The 17,575-nt window shown below is 47.8% G+C and overlaps 1 protein-coding gene across 2 annotated transcripts in view; it reads left to right on the top strand.

Annotated features, from left to right (window-relative positions):
• Positions 1-6,322: 6,322 nt before the first annotated feature.
• GAS7 (growth arrest specific 7) overlaps positions 6,323-17,575 on the top strand; it is an 81,325-nt gene continuing 70,072 nt past the window's right edge. The window contains exon 1 of one of the 2 annotated variants that reach the window (XM_059486025.1): positions 6,323-6,534. In XM_059486025.1, coding sequence (XP_059342008.1) covers positions 6,352-6,534 — 183 coding nt within the window. In that variant the 5' untranslated portion in view covers positions 6,323-6,351. The remainder of the gene's footprint in view (positions 6,535-17,575) is intronic. The other variant, XM_059486026.1, reaches the window with a different exon arrangement.

Below are 17,575 nucleotides of genomic sequence, written 5' to 3' on the forward strand. Positions count from 1 at the left end.
ACCTTTTCTTTCTACAGCAGTGCCACAAACTAGAACCTTCCCCACTAGTTGGAGAAGCGCAATTGATCTTCAGAAACTCTTCCTTCTGCTTTCAATCTGTCTACAAGAGACTGCCTGATAAAATCCTCTGGTTGTTTCCTTCCTTTCAGCTCTTTCCTGAGTACCCAAACCTGACTAGATATTTGAAGCAGAGATTGTTGTGATTTTTTTGATACCCAGATAGTCCCTACAGCCTTCACAGAGTTTTTGGGCAGCTCCAGGTCCAGGTGAAGCTTGCAGGGGGTCAGGAATAGTGACCCTACAAGACAAGGGACTGGAGACAATAATCTGTGGGGGCTCAGGAGAATATAGGAGATGGAAGAGTCACCAGTAAGATCCTCTTTGGAAAATGCAGTGAGGAGAAGTTGGTCGCAGTGAGCAGGGCTCAGAGGCAAGCAGTGGATGTGTGATGTCCTCTGACAGAGACAGTTTGCTGCCAACCTGCTGTTGGCAAATGTGTATCAGCAAAAGCAGGTTTTAAAGATTAAAGCTGTCAAGGGAAAACTAAGGCTGAGTTTTTCCAAGAATTTATGGGATTGGATCCTCATCTTCAATAGTCCTCAGGACGAACTTGCCTAATTCTTGCCTAATTCTTCAAGACTTTCCTGTATGAGTCATTGTTCATGGCAGAATAGCAGCTTTATCCACAGATGGCTGTAGAACAGAGGCACCATTGAGAGGCAAACACTGAGACATCTATGTCCTGCAGATACAGGCACACACACACACATCAACAGCTTCATCCACAGAAAGCAGTCAGTCCTGCTCAGTGTGTTCAGGCAGAATCTCCACTCTTTCATGACACAAGAAATCCCTGATGGAATTCAAGTAATGAGCAATTCATGCTGAAGAGGAAAGCTTAGTGTCGGGGAAATATCAATGTCCAGGCTAGCACACCCAGAGGGAGTTTGGCCAGAGGGCTGCCTGCCTGGATTGTTCTCCTTAGCTGGCCAGAAGCCTGGTTCTCCATGGGCTCAAAAGCGAAGATCACTCTGGGATCCAGCAAGCTGCTGCAGATTATCTGGCAAGCCCAAATTGTAGCACTAAGACTGATACCAAGCCAGAGAGAAGGACATTTGAAGGAAAGTTTGGGTGCTTTCATCAGAGTCCTCTTGAGATGTTTTCCTTTTTTTCAAGTGGTTCTCCATGTAATCTTGGACAAGCCCCTTAGTCCCTCATGCCCACATCTCCATGTGCAGGTAAATTTCAGAGTCATGGTTCAGGTTTGGACTCCACTGCAGCTCTTAGGGGATGAAGGTCACTGTGGGTGGGTTGAGCCTATGGCTGTGGGCCAGCACAATCCTCAGATGAAACAAACAAGGGACAGGCTCCAAAATACCATGCCTGCACTGGAAACCCTTGCTACAGAATGTTATGCATGCCAAGAGTTTGCATGGCCTAAAAAAAATGACTAGCCTCAATAATGGAGATGAATGGGGAATGATGTGACACCACCTCTAACTGGGGAAGACATGAGCTACCATTTTCTGGAAATGAAGAGCGTGTTTTCAGAAAGGTCTCTCTCTACCTGTCCTTTTCCCTAGATTTCTGCTGTTTGATATTGCTGGAGACAAGATAATAAACCAGACAGATCCAGAGTTATTTGTCTAATGTTGTTGTCTAAGTTAGAAGCTGAGATCCATGTAGTCACAGCTTATTGTTACTAATACTGCAATTATATGACTGATAGACAGTGCCTTTCTTCCTTTCAATGACTTTTCCACTTAGCATGAAATAGTTAAACATTGAATAAACCCAAAACCATTAAACATTTAATGGCCTAGTGTTTATAGAGCTGGAAGAAGAGAGGACAAAGCTACAGCAGTGTCTGCTTCAGCAAATAAAGGTGGTCTAAAATGAGGCCTGTCCTCCGTTTGTGGGCACACTGACCACCATGAAGTGCCCTGGATGCACTGAATGTTTAGTTTGCAGCAAGAGAAACAGCAGCAAGACAGAGGGAAACTCTGATTTTAAATCCTGCAGCCATCTAATAGAAACACACAGCTGAGACTGAGACTTTTCAGAGCCCCAAGAAGTGAGAGGTGAACACTGAACTGCTGGAGAGAAGGTCTGGCATCACTGTTTCAAACAGGGGTTTGTGACAACTGGCTGCTGCTGGCACCTAACTCCGAGGCAAAGTGTCAGAGTTATGAGTCACATTTCTAGGCCCAATTACTGCCTGTCATGCAGCAGGGTGGGGCCTGCCCTGCCTCTCAGTAGGAAATATGTTGACTGGAATTAGGCTGATGTTATCGGAACAGTTTGTTATTCTCAGCCTGCTTCCAAGAAAGGAAGTGAATGGAAGCAGTCATCTCTCCAGGTGAATTATTCTGGCAGAAACATCCAGTTGATTCCCATGTGAATCACCACAAGCTGTTGTTCATGTAATACCCCTGTCCATTTATAGACAGAGAATACACTTGTTTATGTCTGATTCTAAAATAGTAGATACAGCTCTGGGCACTATTTGGACAAAGATGACTAAACCTGCCTTGGAACATCACAAAATTTTACTACAACCACAGCCAGGCAGGGCACTGCACATCTGACTTCATTTTCAGGGCTGAACTTGTACAAAGGGAATTCCAAGGTCAGCAGAGCCATCTGAAAAACTTCTAAAAGCAGAAACCAAAGGTAAAGCCAAGCTGTATCCTTTGGTTTTTTAAAAAATTCATGTTTGAATCACATATTTGATCAGATAAACATGATTCATAAATCCAAGTCCTCTGCTGAGAATGTTTGAAGTCCTGGATGCCTGAATTTCCAAACGTGATTCTCATGAGTGTCTGGTCTAGGACATTCATTCTCTGTAAGTCAATGACCAAAATGAGACTGTAGACCAGATGAAGTTTTGTTCTGAGCCCCTGGATCTGTTCTGGTATTTTGGCTGTTTAAAGCACTGAGAATGGCCCCTTCCACCAAAAACTTTTAAGCATTTTAACAACTGAAAATATCTTCTATGTACACGCTCAGAACATTTGCTCTCCAAAACCAGAATTAATTTCTGTAGTCTCCTAGATATCAAAGGTCATTTAAAGATCCAGTGCTACATGTAGCTTCTTTTTAGTCTCTTTCTTTCCTGGTTCCCAGCCTCAGGAGATGTGGTGGTGCTGCCTCTTGAAAGCAGGTATGGCCAATCAATTATTCATGGAAATCTCCAATCCATCTTGGTTATAAAGCTCTCCCATATACCTGTGCTAACCCATTCTCATTGGAGCTCTGCAGAATCTATTCTGAGAAGACAGCTGGAGTCATTTAGATCTTTTTCACAGGCTAGACAGACTGTCAAATACTGCTTTGAACAAAAAGAAAAAAAAATTGACCATTCTGCTCCTACAGCCGTCAGGTGTGAGCCTTCTTCTGGTACTCCCAGGACGTTCTTAGGTCCCTCTTCAGGAAATCTGCCCATCTGCACAGGGCTTGTTGCAGTGATGGCCCTTTAAGGCCCAAGAACAAGATGTGAAATCATGGAATGAGCTCTCTCTCTCTCTGACTGGATGACCACAGTGGAGGTTTTCTGCAGTGTTATGTGAAGTTGGCTCTTTCTCATTCCTAGACAGCATTTCTTGACACTAGGATTTGTTCTGGGATGGCTTCTCTACCTCATCATAACCCTGGCCCTGATATGCTAGATAAAAAAGATGCCTATGCTAAGAAATAATTCTCCTCACACACCAAGCTTATCCCCTTTTAACATCCTTCACAATACAGATATTACATGATGCAGAAGCAAGCACAGGTCCAGCCAAGCCTTTGGCAAGAGCTGCTCTCTGCTGAGGAGGCAAAGCCATCCTGCAAGCTGAGGAGAAGGACAAAACACAGCTCAAGAGAGCCCAACCTGGTCATTATCTCCAACATAAAATGAGGATTATTTATGGAACTGTTCAAGAGATATTTACCTCCAGTGACTAAAAGGTTTTCTGCTTACAGACTGGACATTTGTACACAAACCAAAGGCAAGCCATAGTAACAGGTTTAGAAAGAAAATTTAAAATAAAAATTAGGCAAGTGTTTACATTTGGGTTTGCCTGCTAAAAAGATAAAGTTTGTAAAGGCTTCAGGGAGGAGACAACCCCAGGACTGACTGCTAGAGGCTTTCCCATCAAGAGAGTTGCTGCAAAGAAGAACAGAAGCCTGCAAAAATATTAGAAAGGGAGAGAGTGAGAAAAAGCAAGTTGAAAGTAGAGGAAAAAAATATCAAAAATAAACCAAAGAAAATACTGAAGCATTCTGTCAACATCAAACATAAGAAAAGCAATATTCAAACCAAAATAAATTATTTTACGTGAATGCTTTAAACTATGTGGATATGAGTTGCAACATAGCAAAGCTGGGTGTGTATATGCTTTAGAAAAAGAGAGGATTTTGTTTTGATTTCAGTTCTTGCCATCTATAAATGGCATTGTTAGAGAATACTGCTGATAGATGTACCTGGAGGTGTGCCATGATATCAGGTCTGTGCAGTTTTGCCAAGCAAGGCACAGCTGCTGTGATAATACCACATAATAGATCATAGATCAGTAGTTATCAGCTTAAATACATATCAAAAGGGGATGATTTTAAGCAATTCATCACAATCCAGAGAATCAAAAATAGAACTGTGAAAAAAGGCTGAAAATTGTTGAAAGAATCCTAATAAAACATCCTGCAGAGCTCAGCTCCGATCTGTGCTAAATGAAGGACAGCTACATTGAAAGCCACCTTCTGAAAGGTCCAGGAGAAAGGCCACAAACCAGGGTGCCACACAGAGGTGCTCAAACATGTGAAATTCACACACGAGCGGCAGTCACACACACATGAAGCAAGGTGTGCACTCAGACAGGTGTGTCACATAAGGTCTTTATCTCACACCCTGGATCGTGTGTGACAAATGCACACGCACAGTGAGTGTCCCACATCAGAGGGGTCTCACACTCACACAGACAGCATTCTCTCCAAACACACACAGTGTCTGACTCAGGGTGATAGTGTTGGCGTTGGACACGCACGGTGGTTCACCCACCATCTCACACAGGCGCTGCACACACACACAGGTGACAAACACACAGCGTCACAAACGCTTCAGGCACACTCAGTGTCACATTTGCTGCCTGTCACTGACACACACAAGTGTCCTGTTGTCACAAACACGGCTGCCTCTCACAGACCTACAGGTAGGCATCACTAATGCACCCACGGGGTGACACAGCATTTGTCCCACACACACACACAGAGACCCACACAGAGGGGTGTGGAGCACACAAGCAGAGAGTCCCTCAGAGCAGTGTCTGTCACACGCAGATACACAGAAGGGTGTGGAGCACACAGAGCGTCCCTCGGAACGGTGTCTGTCACACACAGCCATACAGAAGGGGTGTGGAGCACACAGGCAGAACACAGAGTCCCTCAGAACAGTGTCTGTCGCACACAGTCACACAGAGGGGTGTGGAGCACACAGAGCATCCCTCGGAACAGTGTCTGTCGCACACAGAGGGGTGTGGAGCACACAAGCCGTACAGAAGGGGTGTGGAGCACACAGGCAGAACACAGAGAGTCCGTCGGAACAGTGTGTCACAGAGATACACAGAAGAGGAGTGTGGAGCACACAGAGCATCCCTCGGAACAGTGTCTGTCACACACATACACAGAGGGGTGCGGAGCACACACAGTCCCTCGGAACAGTGTCTGTCACACAGATACACAGAGAGGTGCGGAGCACACAGAGCATCCCTCGGAACAGTGTCTGTCACACAGATACACAGAGAGGTGTGGAGCACACAGAGCATCCCTCGGAACAGTGTCTGTCACACAGATACACAGAGCGGTGCGCAGCACACACAGTCCCTCGGAACAGTGTCTGTCACACAGATACACAGAGGGGTGTGGAGCACACAGAGTCCCTCGGAACGGTCCCTGTCGCACACAGCGGTGCTCCCCGTGCCCTCTCCCCCACGCTATCCCCCCGTCTCGCCCCTCGGGTCACTCACTCGCGCTCCCTCTCGCTGTCCCGTCCCGCCGACACGGGCGCCGCACGCACCGCCCGCCCCGCGGCCCGCGCACCGCTCCTCCCGCCGCTCCCTCCCTCCCCTCTCCCGCTCTCCCCCTCCTCCCGGCACTCCTCCTCCCTCCCTCGCCCTCCTCCCCTCGCCCAGCCCGTCCCGCCTCTCCCGCCCCACCCCGAGCCGGCGGTGCCCGTGGGCGCCCGGCGCCGGCGCTGCTCGGCTGCCGCTGCCCGCGCTGCCCGCGCCTGGCGCCCGCCGGGCCGGAGCGGGGCCCCCTCAGCCGAGCGGGGCGGGCGCGGAGCGGCGGCGGCGGCGGGCGCGTCCCGCAGGGATGTCGGGGACCCGCTGCCAGGCTCTGTACCCCTTCTCCGGGGAGCGGCACCGGCAAGGGCTGCGCTTCGCGGCGGGCGAGCTGATCACGGTGCTGCAGGTGCCAGACGGCGGCTGGTGGGAAGGGCAGAAGGAGGACGGGCTGCGCGGATGGTTCCCGGCCAGCTACGTCCAGCTGCTGGAGGTAGGACCGGGGCCGGGGCCGGGGCTGCGCCGGGCGGGAGGGGCCGGCCCGGGGATGTCCCGCGGGGGAACCGGCGGTCCCGGGGGCACACGGAGCCATGGAGGTCCTGCCGTTGGATCCCCCTCGGCATCGCTGAGCCCCGGGCAGGTGTCCCGGGACACGGAGCCATGGCCGTGCTGCTGTTGGATCCCCCTTCACCATCGCTGAGCCCCGGGCAGGTGTCCCGGCACACGGAGCCATGGCCGTGCTGCTGTCGGATCCCCCTCAGCATCGCTGAGCCCTGGGCAGGTGTCCCGGCACCTCGGGCTGAGGCTGCCGGGTGCTGTCGGATCCCCCCTCAGCATCGCTGTGCCCCAGACAGGTGTCCCGGGGCCACACGGGGCCATGCCCGTGCTGCTGTCGGATCCCCCTCAGCATCGCCGAGCCCCGGGCAGGTGTCCCGGCACCCCGAACTGAGGCTGCCGGGTGCTGTAGGAATCCGCTTGCCCGGCCTCTCTCAGGCAGCCGGAGCGTTCGGTGCTGTGCCTGTAGCCATGGAGAGCAGAGCTGAGGTGTGTGACGAGCTGCGGGTGCTCCGGACGCTTGGCTTCTCACAGTGGCTGAACAGCAGCAGGGGTCGGTGGCTGCGGTGATGCAGCCCCTGTCCGTCCCTCACAAGGGTCGATGTTGGGCAAGCCCCACTCCTTCTCATTTCCTTTCACTGAACGTGTCGTGGCTTTATGTTGTGGAAGAGGTGATTCGGGTCTAGAATGATGGAATCACAGAATGGGTTGGTTTGGAAGGGACCTTAAAGATCGTCCCATTACACCCACTCTCACATGAGCATCCCCTTCCACTAGACCAGGTTGCTGCAAGTCCCATCCAGCCTGGCCTTGGACACTTCCAGGAAAAGCCACAGGTTTTTTGGGCATCACCACCCTTGCAAAGGAGAATTTCTTCCTAATGTCTAATGTAAATCTGCCCTTCTTCAGCTTGAAGCCATTCCCCCTTCACTCCATGCCCCTCTCCAATGTCCTTCCCCAGTACCTGTAGGTACTGGAAGACTCTCTAAGTTCTCCCTGGAGCCATCTCTTCTCTCCCTCCGTTGCAGGAGTTCCCCAGCCAGCTGCAGACACCTCACTGCCCTCCCTACCTGCGGCATGGCTCAGGGAGCCCCAGCAGGGTTAAGGCTGCTTGTGCAGACCCATGGACTTTCTGTAGGATACTGAAAAGTTCTGTCAGCTTCATTCATTTTCAGGGCCCTGACAGCTGGGATGACAGTTGGATTCCCACCTCAGGACTGCTTGTGCCTGAATGTGTTTATGGCTTTCAGTCTGTGCAAACAAGGCTCCATGTGAGGGTAAAAAATATGTTAATGAAGAGTTCCTTTACAATTTCTGCATGTGAATTCTGAAACATCTCATACACTAAAGCAGGAATTTGCCATGACCCCATCAGTCCTCTCCTTGATGGCCATGCCCTGTTGTAATTTGGACCTTACACTGAGGCTGGGGGCATGGCAGTAGTGTTGGGAAGCATCTCCCTATGGTGACTGGGCTGAAGCCATTCACAGCTCATTTCTCAGGTCAGCCTCTGCTTGTCCTCCCTTCCAAGGGGAATCAGCCAGCAAGGCAGGCAATGCCCATCCCCAGTTTTCCATGCACACCTCCCAAGGAATCCAGAGAAGCAGGAAGCAGAGTCCTGAGCAAAACCTGCCCACCAGCTGCATGTAGAGTAATGCTCTGTGAGCAAAGGATTCTATGCAAAAGGACATTTTGCCCACAAATCTGGTGCTGCCTTTTCATTTCTCTTGTCCAAATCCATGATGCTTCCATTGATTTCCTGTTTCTTATTATTTTTCCTGGAAAGACAGGAAAGTAGAGGCAAGAGTTGCCCACACAGTGCTACAAGAGTGAGGCCGTGGACTTTCCCGTGCAACTGACACACTTGGGATTTCTTTCGTTAGTTTCAGAATGTGAGAGTCCTATTGTTTGTCAGTTTTGCCACCTACAAGATCATTTTTTGAGAAACGTGAATGTTTGTGGTTTCACAAATTGCTAAATGTTTACACATCTAGGAATCTGGGAGTTGCTTGAGGAAAAATGTATCATGAGATGTGGAAGATTCTGCTCAGCAGAGGCAGTGGGGAATTGCTTCAAAATACCGTAGCTTTGCTTTCCTGTCAGAAACTCTTGTTTCTCTGCTTAAGTTTGAGCAAGTTTCACCATGCTCAGATTGGTGCCCACTGCCCCTAAATGTGCCTTTCTGACCCTTGGCTTGTGTATCACCGATAGCTTAGGTGGAGACCACTTGTCCACACAGCCTGTCCCCCTTTCTCTTGGAGAAAGAAAGAAAGAAAGAAAGAAAGAAAGAAAGAAAGAAAGAAAGAAAGAAAGAAAGAAAGAAAGAAAGAAAGAAAGAAAGAAAGAAAGAAAGAAAGAAAGAAAGAAAGAAAGAAAGAAAGAAAGAAAGAAAGAGAAGAAAGAAAGAAAGAAAGAAAGAAAGAAAGAAAGAAAGAAAGAAAGAAAGAAAGAAAGAAAGAAAGAAAGAAAGAAAGAAAGAAAGAGAGAGAGAGAGAGAGAGGAAGGAAGGAGGGAAGGAAGGAAGGAGGGAAGGAGGGAAGGAAGGAAGGAGGGAAGGAAGGAAGGAAGGAAGGAAGGAAGGAAGGAAGGAAGGAAGGAAGGAAGGAAGGAAGGAAGGAAGGAAGGAAGGAAGGAAGGAAGGAAGGAAGGAAGGAAGGAAGGAAGGAAGGAAGGAAGGAAGGAAGGAAGGAAGGAAGAAGAAAGAAAGAAGAAAGAAAGAAAGAAAGAAAGAAAGAAAGAAAGAAAGAAAGAAAGAAAGAAAGAAAGAAAGAAAGAAAGAAAGAAAGAAAGAAAGAAAGAAAGAAAGAAAGAAAGAAAGAAAGAAAGAAAGAAAGAAAGAAAGAAAGAAAGAAAGAAAGAAAGAGAAAAATGGCAAGGGCTGATTGTGTTCACTCTAGATCATGTTTTCCTTTTCTCCAGAGGTGGTACCTAATAAGGACTATGAGCTGGAGTTAAAAAATTCATCAAATGAGAGCCAATGAACCAAATCCATGGGACCACAGGTACTTGGCACACATCAGGGTGGATGTGTGAGAAGGAAGCTCTGTGTGTGTCTGTCTCTCATGGCTCTGTCTCTCTGTTCAGGTAGCCTTTCCCTTCTCTGTGGGTAGCTTATCCCTTGTGTGCAGCGTGCTCAGGGTCCTGATCTAACTGAAAGATACCACAACAGAATTCTGTCCTTCTCTGTTCTCTGATCCGAGTCCCTGCCCAGCCACACTGACATGGGAACTGGTGTCAGGGAGGTGGTGACAGTGCCTGTCCAGATGGGGCCATGGACATCAGTCCCCTTCCTGTACCAGCCAGCCCTTCCATAGGCCTTGGGTGGCCCTGGCCTGCAGGTCTCAGCAAGGTTCAGTGCTCTGTCCTCAGCTGAACCTGACCGCACATTGTTTGAAGAGGAAGATGTTGCTCTCTCCCTCTGTCCTGCCCTCATTTCCCTGTGCCCAGTTTACCCCAGCAACTACTGGTGCTCTCTCTGGAGCCTTTTCTGGAACGTGGCTTCCAGGAAACAAAGCCCTGTGCCAGAGATGGATGTTCCTGAGGCATTGTTGCGTTTGCTGCCTCCTGTGTTCTTTTGCTAGCAAAAATGTCTTTTCAATTCATTCATCACAGAAGATCAAGGAAAGGACCAAAAAAAGTGGTAAATGTGGGGCAAGAGAGACATAGAGAGGTAAAGAGATAAAGACATTTGGCATTGTTTTCTTTCCTGCTCCTGTGGCTGCTGCAAGCCCACAGTGGAGGCTTAGAGGAAAACAGGGATGGCAGGAAAGCATCCTGCTCAAGGCAGCGATGGAAGCAGTGAGAGCTGGAGGAGCTCATGGTAGGGACAAGCCAGAAATGGCATGTCTCTGTGAGCTCTGGAGAGGATGCTGCTGTCAGGGAGGAAAGAGGGAGCATAAACCAAAAACTGATCAAAAGCAGAGAGCAAAGGGAGAAAGGGAGAAAGGGAGGGTATTGGCTTCATGGGGGGTTCCAGATGGGTTCCCTGAGGCTGGGCTGGTTGGGAGCAGTTGAGGAGGCTGCTGTGGTTTTAATCACAGAATCACTGAGTTGGAAAGGACCTTTGGAGATCAGCTAGTCTGGCTTGCCTGGCTGTGTCTGTTGGGTTTTCAGTGTGTGCAAGGGTGGACACACTGTTCTGGACAATGTATTCCAGTGTCTAACTACCCTCACTGTCTTTTCTTGTGTCCTTTAAAGGAATTTGTGTTGCATTCAAGGGAGTTTCCCTGTTTTAATCTGTGCCCATTGCAGCTCATCCTTTTCCTGAGTATCACTGAGAACAGTCTATATCAGTTTTTTACTGTCCCACACATAGATTTTTATTCACATTGATGACATCCCTCTCAAGCCTTCATGTCTTGATGCTAAACAGTGATGACATCCCTCTCAAGCCTTCATGTCTTGATGCTAAACAGTCCCAGTTCTTTCAGCCTGTCTTTGTATGACAGATGCTCCAGACTCTTAATCATCCTCATGGCCCATTGCTGGACTCTCTCCAGCGTGTCCTTGCCTTCCTTATGCTGGAAAACCAAGTGTGGTTCCTTACACTGCTGTAGACAGTAGGTTAATGGAAAAATGGTCCCTAAGCAGTATTTCCTGAGCGTGAGAATCCATGGACTCTAGAGCAATCCTGAAGACTGCTGTCAGTTTGGTTTTGCTTTTGCATCATCCTTCTGCAAGCTGAAGGGCTCAGGGCAGGAGGATGTTGTTGATCCATATCCTATTGAGTAGATACCATCAGCTTCAACCCTCACCTCTCTTTTGGTGATTAATAGCTATGGCAGCTGTGAGACCTGCAAATCTGGGATTTGCTGACCCTTTCCTCCCTCCTGTGTGCTTTATATTTTTGCCTGACCTTTTGACCATTGAGCAGAGCCCTACAGGGCCCCTCGGTACCAGACTGTCACAGCCCCAGGTGAAGCAATTGTCCTTCCCAGCCTGGAGCAAGAGGGACTCTGTGCAGATGCAGGTGAGGAGGTGGTGAGCACAGAGCCAGTGGAGTGTGGTGTGTGATGCACTGAGGGATTTCTCAACAGCTCCTGTTCCTTACCCTGAGGCTGGCTGCCTCCTCACCCCAGCTGCATCAGGGTGCTTGGGATAGTGAGGTGTGTAGAGAGATCTCTACAGCTCCACATGTAAGAGCAACCTGGCACAAGGCTCAGGTGCTCCAGTTTGTGACAACCTTCATGGTGCAGGGCAGCACAGATGTTGAGAAAGTGGGGTAGTGTGTGTTCAGGAGGTGCTTTGCATGGGACCCTCTGGAGAAACCTCTGTTGCGTCTGCTTTTTCTAGACAAGTGATTTTGGAGTATTGGAGAGATGGATCATTCAGTCACATTTGCAAGTGGTTTCTCTGAAAACCTATTTTTGGCCCTTGGTTTTTTTGTATTTGTAGTTAACTAGAAATCACTTATATAAGCAGCAGCAGCAGCAACATATGCAGATTTGCTGGAAATTGTCAGCACTTTTTATAGCTTCAGTCATCCCACAGATGTAAGGCTCTGTATGAAGCACAGCGTGTGCTTCCAGAATGGATGGAGGTGGCTCTGGAATCTGACTGAGCGAGCTGCCACTGATCTTATCTGTACTCCACAGCTTGATTTACCAGAACTGTGAGGCACTCAGGAAGGAAGGAATGGTGTGCTTCTTCTCCCTGGTGCAGGCTTCACCTGCAGCTGTCAGACAGATGGTTCACTGCTTCCACTGCTGTGTAATCCTCACCTCACCTAAACCAACCTGGGACAGGTGGAGATGTGCAAGCAGCTGAGCCTGGACGTTGTTGCACATCCAGCTGCAGGAAGCATGGCATGGCATGGCACAGATTGCTTCCTTTGTGGTGCCTGGGGAGTCGTAGAGAAAAAGGATGAAAGGAATGCACAGAAATTAAAATTTTATTTTAATTTTGTTTTTAAGAGCCTTTTAAAATAATAAAATTTAAATAAAGAGCCATTTATTTATTTATTTATTTATTTATTTATTTATTTAGTAATAGCAGCGAATGTGTCGAGGATTTCCGTGCTAAACTGCTCTCTGCCATCCTGGGGGCTGTATGATGTCAGTGATAGGTATTAAAAGGGAGGGTGTGTTGGTACCTGTTGCAACAGAGCTTTTCCTGATGCACAAAGGAGAATAAAGTCGTGTGTGCACCTGGATGGCTGTGGGTACCTGAGCCCTGAGCTATTTGTGCATGGTGTCTTTATCTCCTGCACACAGCAATGGTGCTTTGCTTTCTCAGAAGGTTCTTCTACATCCTTGGAGTTTGTTGTCTCACTCTCTCTCATTCTTCCACCTCCCCACTCAAAAATCAGCTTAACATAAAATTCATGAAGAGCCACAAGAACTCTTGTGAGGGGATGTGTGATGATCTCAGGCACAGATGTGGCTGGTGCCACTGCTTTTTTCTGAGGATATTCTGTGGAGCAAGTAATGCTCCAATCTGTTGTCTTGGGTGCTGGGGAAGGAATCTGGTGTTTAATCTGGCGTGATAAGGCTGTGGGTGCTGAGCCCCAAGAGTGGATGGCATCACTGCCAGGCTGGTCTATCTGTCTCCTGTCTCCTGCCCAGGGGTGCTGGTGACACCATCCTGGGTGTTCTGGCCATTCTGCTGCCCCTGGGAGCTGGTGCTGGGGCAGCAGCCAAAGCTGAGGTGGGGATGGCATTTCCCCTGGTGTGGAAGATTGGTTTTCATTCTCTTGGTGCAGGGCTGGCTCCCTAATGAGGGCAGAGGGAGAGGTTTTTGTGGTAGAGATTTGTGTAGTTGGGACCTGCTGTGGGTGGTGTCTCAGGGAAAAGGTGAATTTCCCAAAGTTCAGTGCTCACAGACGCTGAGGCCGGTCTGCTCTGCGTGATTCAACGGCAAACTGTTGTTCAGAGTGCTCATGAGAGAAGTGACAATGAGAATCCTGTGGTATTGCCTTGTGGTTTAGTTTCACACAGGCTTTTTTCTGTCTTTGACTTTCTGTATTTTTGAGAGTTGAAGCTTGTGATCATCTGACCACTGATATTTCTGGCAAATGTGAATGAAATCAAATATAAAAGGGTGAGGAAATTATGTTTTGCTGCCAGAAAAATCGCTCTTTAATCAAGTTCTGAGGGAATTTAAAGCCCCAGGAGAATGTGAAGGGGATGTGAGGCTGCAGTTCACAATCCCTGTTATCCATCCAGCAATAACTGTCTCGCTCTGTTGGAGTTACAGATAAAATGTAAAAACTGAATAGTACCAAAAATAGCCAAACTTTGTGTAGAGAAGGGTCTTAAAGATGGTTGTGATATTTTTTATGAGCTCTTCTGTCCCCTGCAGAAGTTGAGGCGTTGCAGGATCTGGGCTCATGGGTGCTGCTTCTGCAGCAGGTGAGAACAATCACACTGCTGGCCTTACAAAAATTGCATAGGACAGAATTTTTAAAGATGTTTTTCCTTTATCCTTAGCTAAAAGATGAAAAAGTGCCATGGAAGGCTTAAACTGGAATGTCTCTTATGGCCTGTGGATTACAAAAAGAGTCCAAAAACAGTCTCCCTGCAGATGTCTGCCTTCTAGATGGGCAGGATTAAATGAGTTGCTGTGCACCTGCAATTTAAGGGTGGATGTGGAGCAACCATAAAAAATGTGGATCATTTAAAGACTCACTTGAAGATTGCTTTGTTCCCTAAAGAATTTCCAGCTCGTTCTGTGCTCTGAATGGGGCACAAGTCCTGTAGGAAACTACAAGAGTGATTTCTGCACTCAAGTCTCACTTTCCAGCTTGAGTGCAAATTGCACCTTCGGTGCCTTGAGTGTTTTGCCACAAACAGAGGTGCTGAATGTACCACACAGCACTCTATACTGAATGTCATTTAAAAAGACACAGTAGGAATAATGAGAAAATGCCAGATACTTATTTTCTAAAAACAAAGCTTTATTTTCATGTTCAAAATGGAAAATTTGGCTCTGCAATCAAGACCAGAAGATTCTGGCAGCTTTGATAGGATTTAGTTTTCTCTACTTATTTCGCTTTTACTTGTGGGATAATAAATGACCAGGTAGAATTAACTAGTCATTTAACTAACCAGATTAAACCTGTGTTTTATGCTCCATGATTCCTTATCTTCCATGGTTGCTTATGCCCATGAAGCACATTATTTTCAGTATTGTGTCCCAATACTCATTAGCAGAATCTGAAATGTCTGAGTGTGTTCTCAGGACTTGTTTTTTGTTATTTTGTTATTTTATTTTTGTTATTTTGCTGCCTGCAGACGCCAAGTGCTATCCCAAAGACAGGACATTGTCTGTTTTGGAGAAGCTCCACAATAACAGCAGCAGGTAGTGTCTGTTCTGAAAATATTTGGGTCTGTTGCAGTTGTTTTCATTGTGGCCATGCTACAACTGAGGGCAGGAGGAGTTTCTCACTCTGTGTGTGTTCTTCCTGTTCCCTCCGTTGACAGCAAAGGGAGCCAGCCACTACTAACTTGTGTTTGGGATGTTTGACATAAGGCACTGATGTTTCTGTCTCTGATTTCTGACACCCCCAGGGAACACTCATTGTGGGCAGCTTTCTCAGCATCCAGCACTTGTGGACTGTGCCTTGCTCCCTGTGCAAGGCAGATTGCTGAAATCTCCCAAAAGCTGGGGCTGGGGTGCAGTGGCTGCTCCGTGTGTGCTCATTCCCAGGACCCTGCACAGCTCTGCCTTTGCAGACAGGGACAGACCTGGGGAAACCCGAGAGCAGCATAATGGAATTGATGGTCCCCACACTCTGCTTTGCACACTGGCATCAGTTCATGTCACTTCAAAGTGTCATTTGCCATATTTAATAACCTGTCACACTCCATTTTATTGGTATGAGCCCTTGAGTATGCAGAACAGTGTGAAACCAGGGCCAACAGTTTGCTCAGCCACTGTTTTCCAAGTCTGTGCTTCAATTAGTGTTTGTCTTGAAAAATTTAAGTGTGCTTAAGCGTATTTGGAATTTTTTGTGTTGCTCCACGGTGTAAAGCAGTAGCTGTTGAGAGGAGCTGCCGTGCAGGGCTGGTATGAGGCAGGGCTGTTCACAGGTTTGCCCTGTACCTGCAGGGCAGGTGAGCAGGCTCAGTCTGTAGCACGGGGTGAGGCATGGCAGAGCCCCTTGCATACCTGCCATGGCTGCACAAGTGCACTTGTGATGGAGAGGGAGAGCGGGCTGTACATTTTCCCCAGACTCCCTCCCTGCTGTGGGCTCTCAGTACCTGCTGTGGTGACTGCCCTGGGGAGCAGTGCTTTTACAGGCGTATGGAATAGCAGAGAAAGCTTTTTGCTTGTACTAGTAATCCAGTTTTCCACATCACGCTATCAAAATAGCCTTTGTACTAGCCTAGTACATCTGTGGTTTGCTTTTTTGCTGGCACATTCCAGAAAGGGGTGCCATGGGTTACTCAGGAGCTGCCACTCTGCATTTTGTAGAGTATATCTGGCAGCAGAATAGGCCAGCATCTTTTAACATCCACTTTTGTCAGCATTTGTGAGCAGTCCCCTCAGTGCTCAGCCATCAGCATGAGGCACTTTGGAGTTAATTTTGGCTGACTGACAGATGACTTTGGGCACTAATCTTTGAGCTCCTCAACAGGTGCAGATGCAAAGGTTGAAAACCTTTCTTTGAGACCTGTCTGGCATTTTTCCTGCACTGGTGGTTGGTAAGAGTAGACTGTGCAGGCTGTTCTTGAGCCACAGATATTCCCACTGTGATGCTGGCAGCAAAAGCACCGTGGTCTTCCAGGGTTTGTTTGAGCCCTGGGTTTGTTTACTGCACAGATCTCTCAGGGCTTTCCCAGCTCTGTGGCACTTGGAATGGCCTCTGCTGCCACAGTCTCCAGGAACTAAATCTTCCCAACTTTAACTCCTTTGCTGGCTATCACTTCATGTGCCCACATCCATCAGTTCTTTGCCTCTCTTTGCACTGTGGAAAAAGCCCTCAATAACAGGAAATTAGAAGTAATAAGTCTTGGGAAGACCTGGGGTTCTGTATTGTAAAATGGATCAGACCAAGATCCATAAGGAAGGTGTGTGATGTTCCACAGAGTGCTCTGATGAGATATTCCATGATTTTCAGCAAAGAAGGGACACAGCAGATGTGAAAGCTGCAGAGGATCAATGTTGCCAAAGCAGGGGCGAGCTGAAACAGACTCATCACAGACAGAGAAAGCAGGAGCTCCTCTGGGCTGGAAATGGAGCCTGGAATAATCAAACTGTCCCATAAGTACTGAATTTTCATATTTGAAAAATATGAAAACACACTCAGCAAGTCCATCAGGGGGTAAAAAGGAGAAAGGTGTGAGAGTGGGGAGGAGAGGAACAAAAATAAGAGTCTCAAGCTTTTCATGTGGTCTTCCCAAACTTTCCCCTTTGTTTTACTTGGAATCACAGTAAAAACTTCCTTGAAATCTGCTAGCTCAGGGTTAAATGTCATTGTTTACTGCACCTGCAGTGTCCTTCCTGGCAGCTCAGCCCTGCCTGTGGCTCCTGTTCACCCCTCACAGCCCTTCACCAGGGACAGGCCAGGCAGCTCTGAGACTGCTTGAGAAAAATGCAGCAGTGGAATGGAAGCATGGAAGGGGTTAACGTGCAGCAGCTCCCTGGGCTGCTAAAAGAACAGCTTTTGTGGAAGTCTGAGGGAAGGAACAAGGATCTCTGAGCTTGACATTGTTCGGGACATGAAAACTACAACAGGATTTCAGTTATTACCTCCATATGTAATGCTTTGCATTTATTCCCTGTGTGTTTTATTTGCTGTGTTGTTGCCTGTTCTTTGAGCTCAGAGCTCGTGTAAACAATCATGTATAACCTGAACATATTTACAAGACATTTCTCACCTTCCTGAATTGTCTGAGGAGCGACTGGCATCATCACTCCTCAGCCACATAACCAGACCTTTGTGGCTCACCTTTGGTTTGAGGAAGACTCTTTTTTTTCTGCTCTTTGCCTTCTGGCTTATCTATTTCTCATTTTGTATAGTAGCTTTTTCAGTCCTT

This window comes from Ammospiza nelsoni, chromosome 19 (genome assembly GCF_027579445.1).
Source record: "Ammospiza nelsoni isolate bAmmNel1 chromosome 19, bAmmNel1.pri, whole genome shotgun sequence".
NCBI lineage: Eukaryota > Metazoa > Chordata > Aves > Passeriformes > Passerellidae > Ammospiza > Ammospiza nelsoni.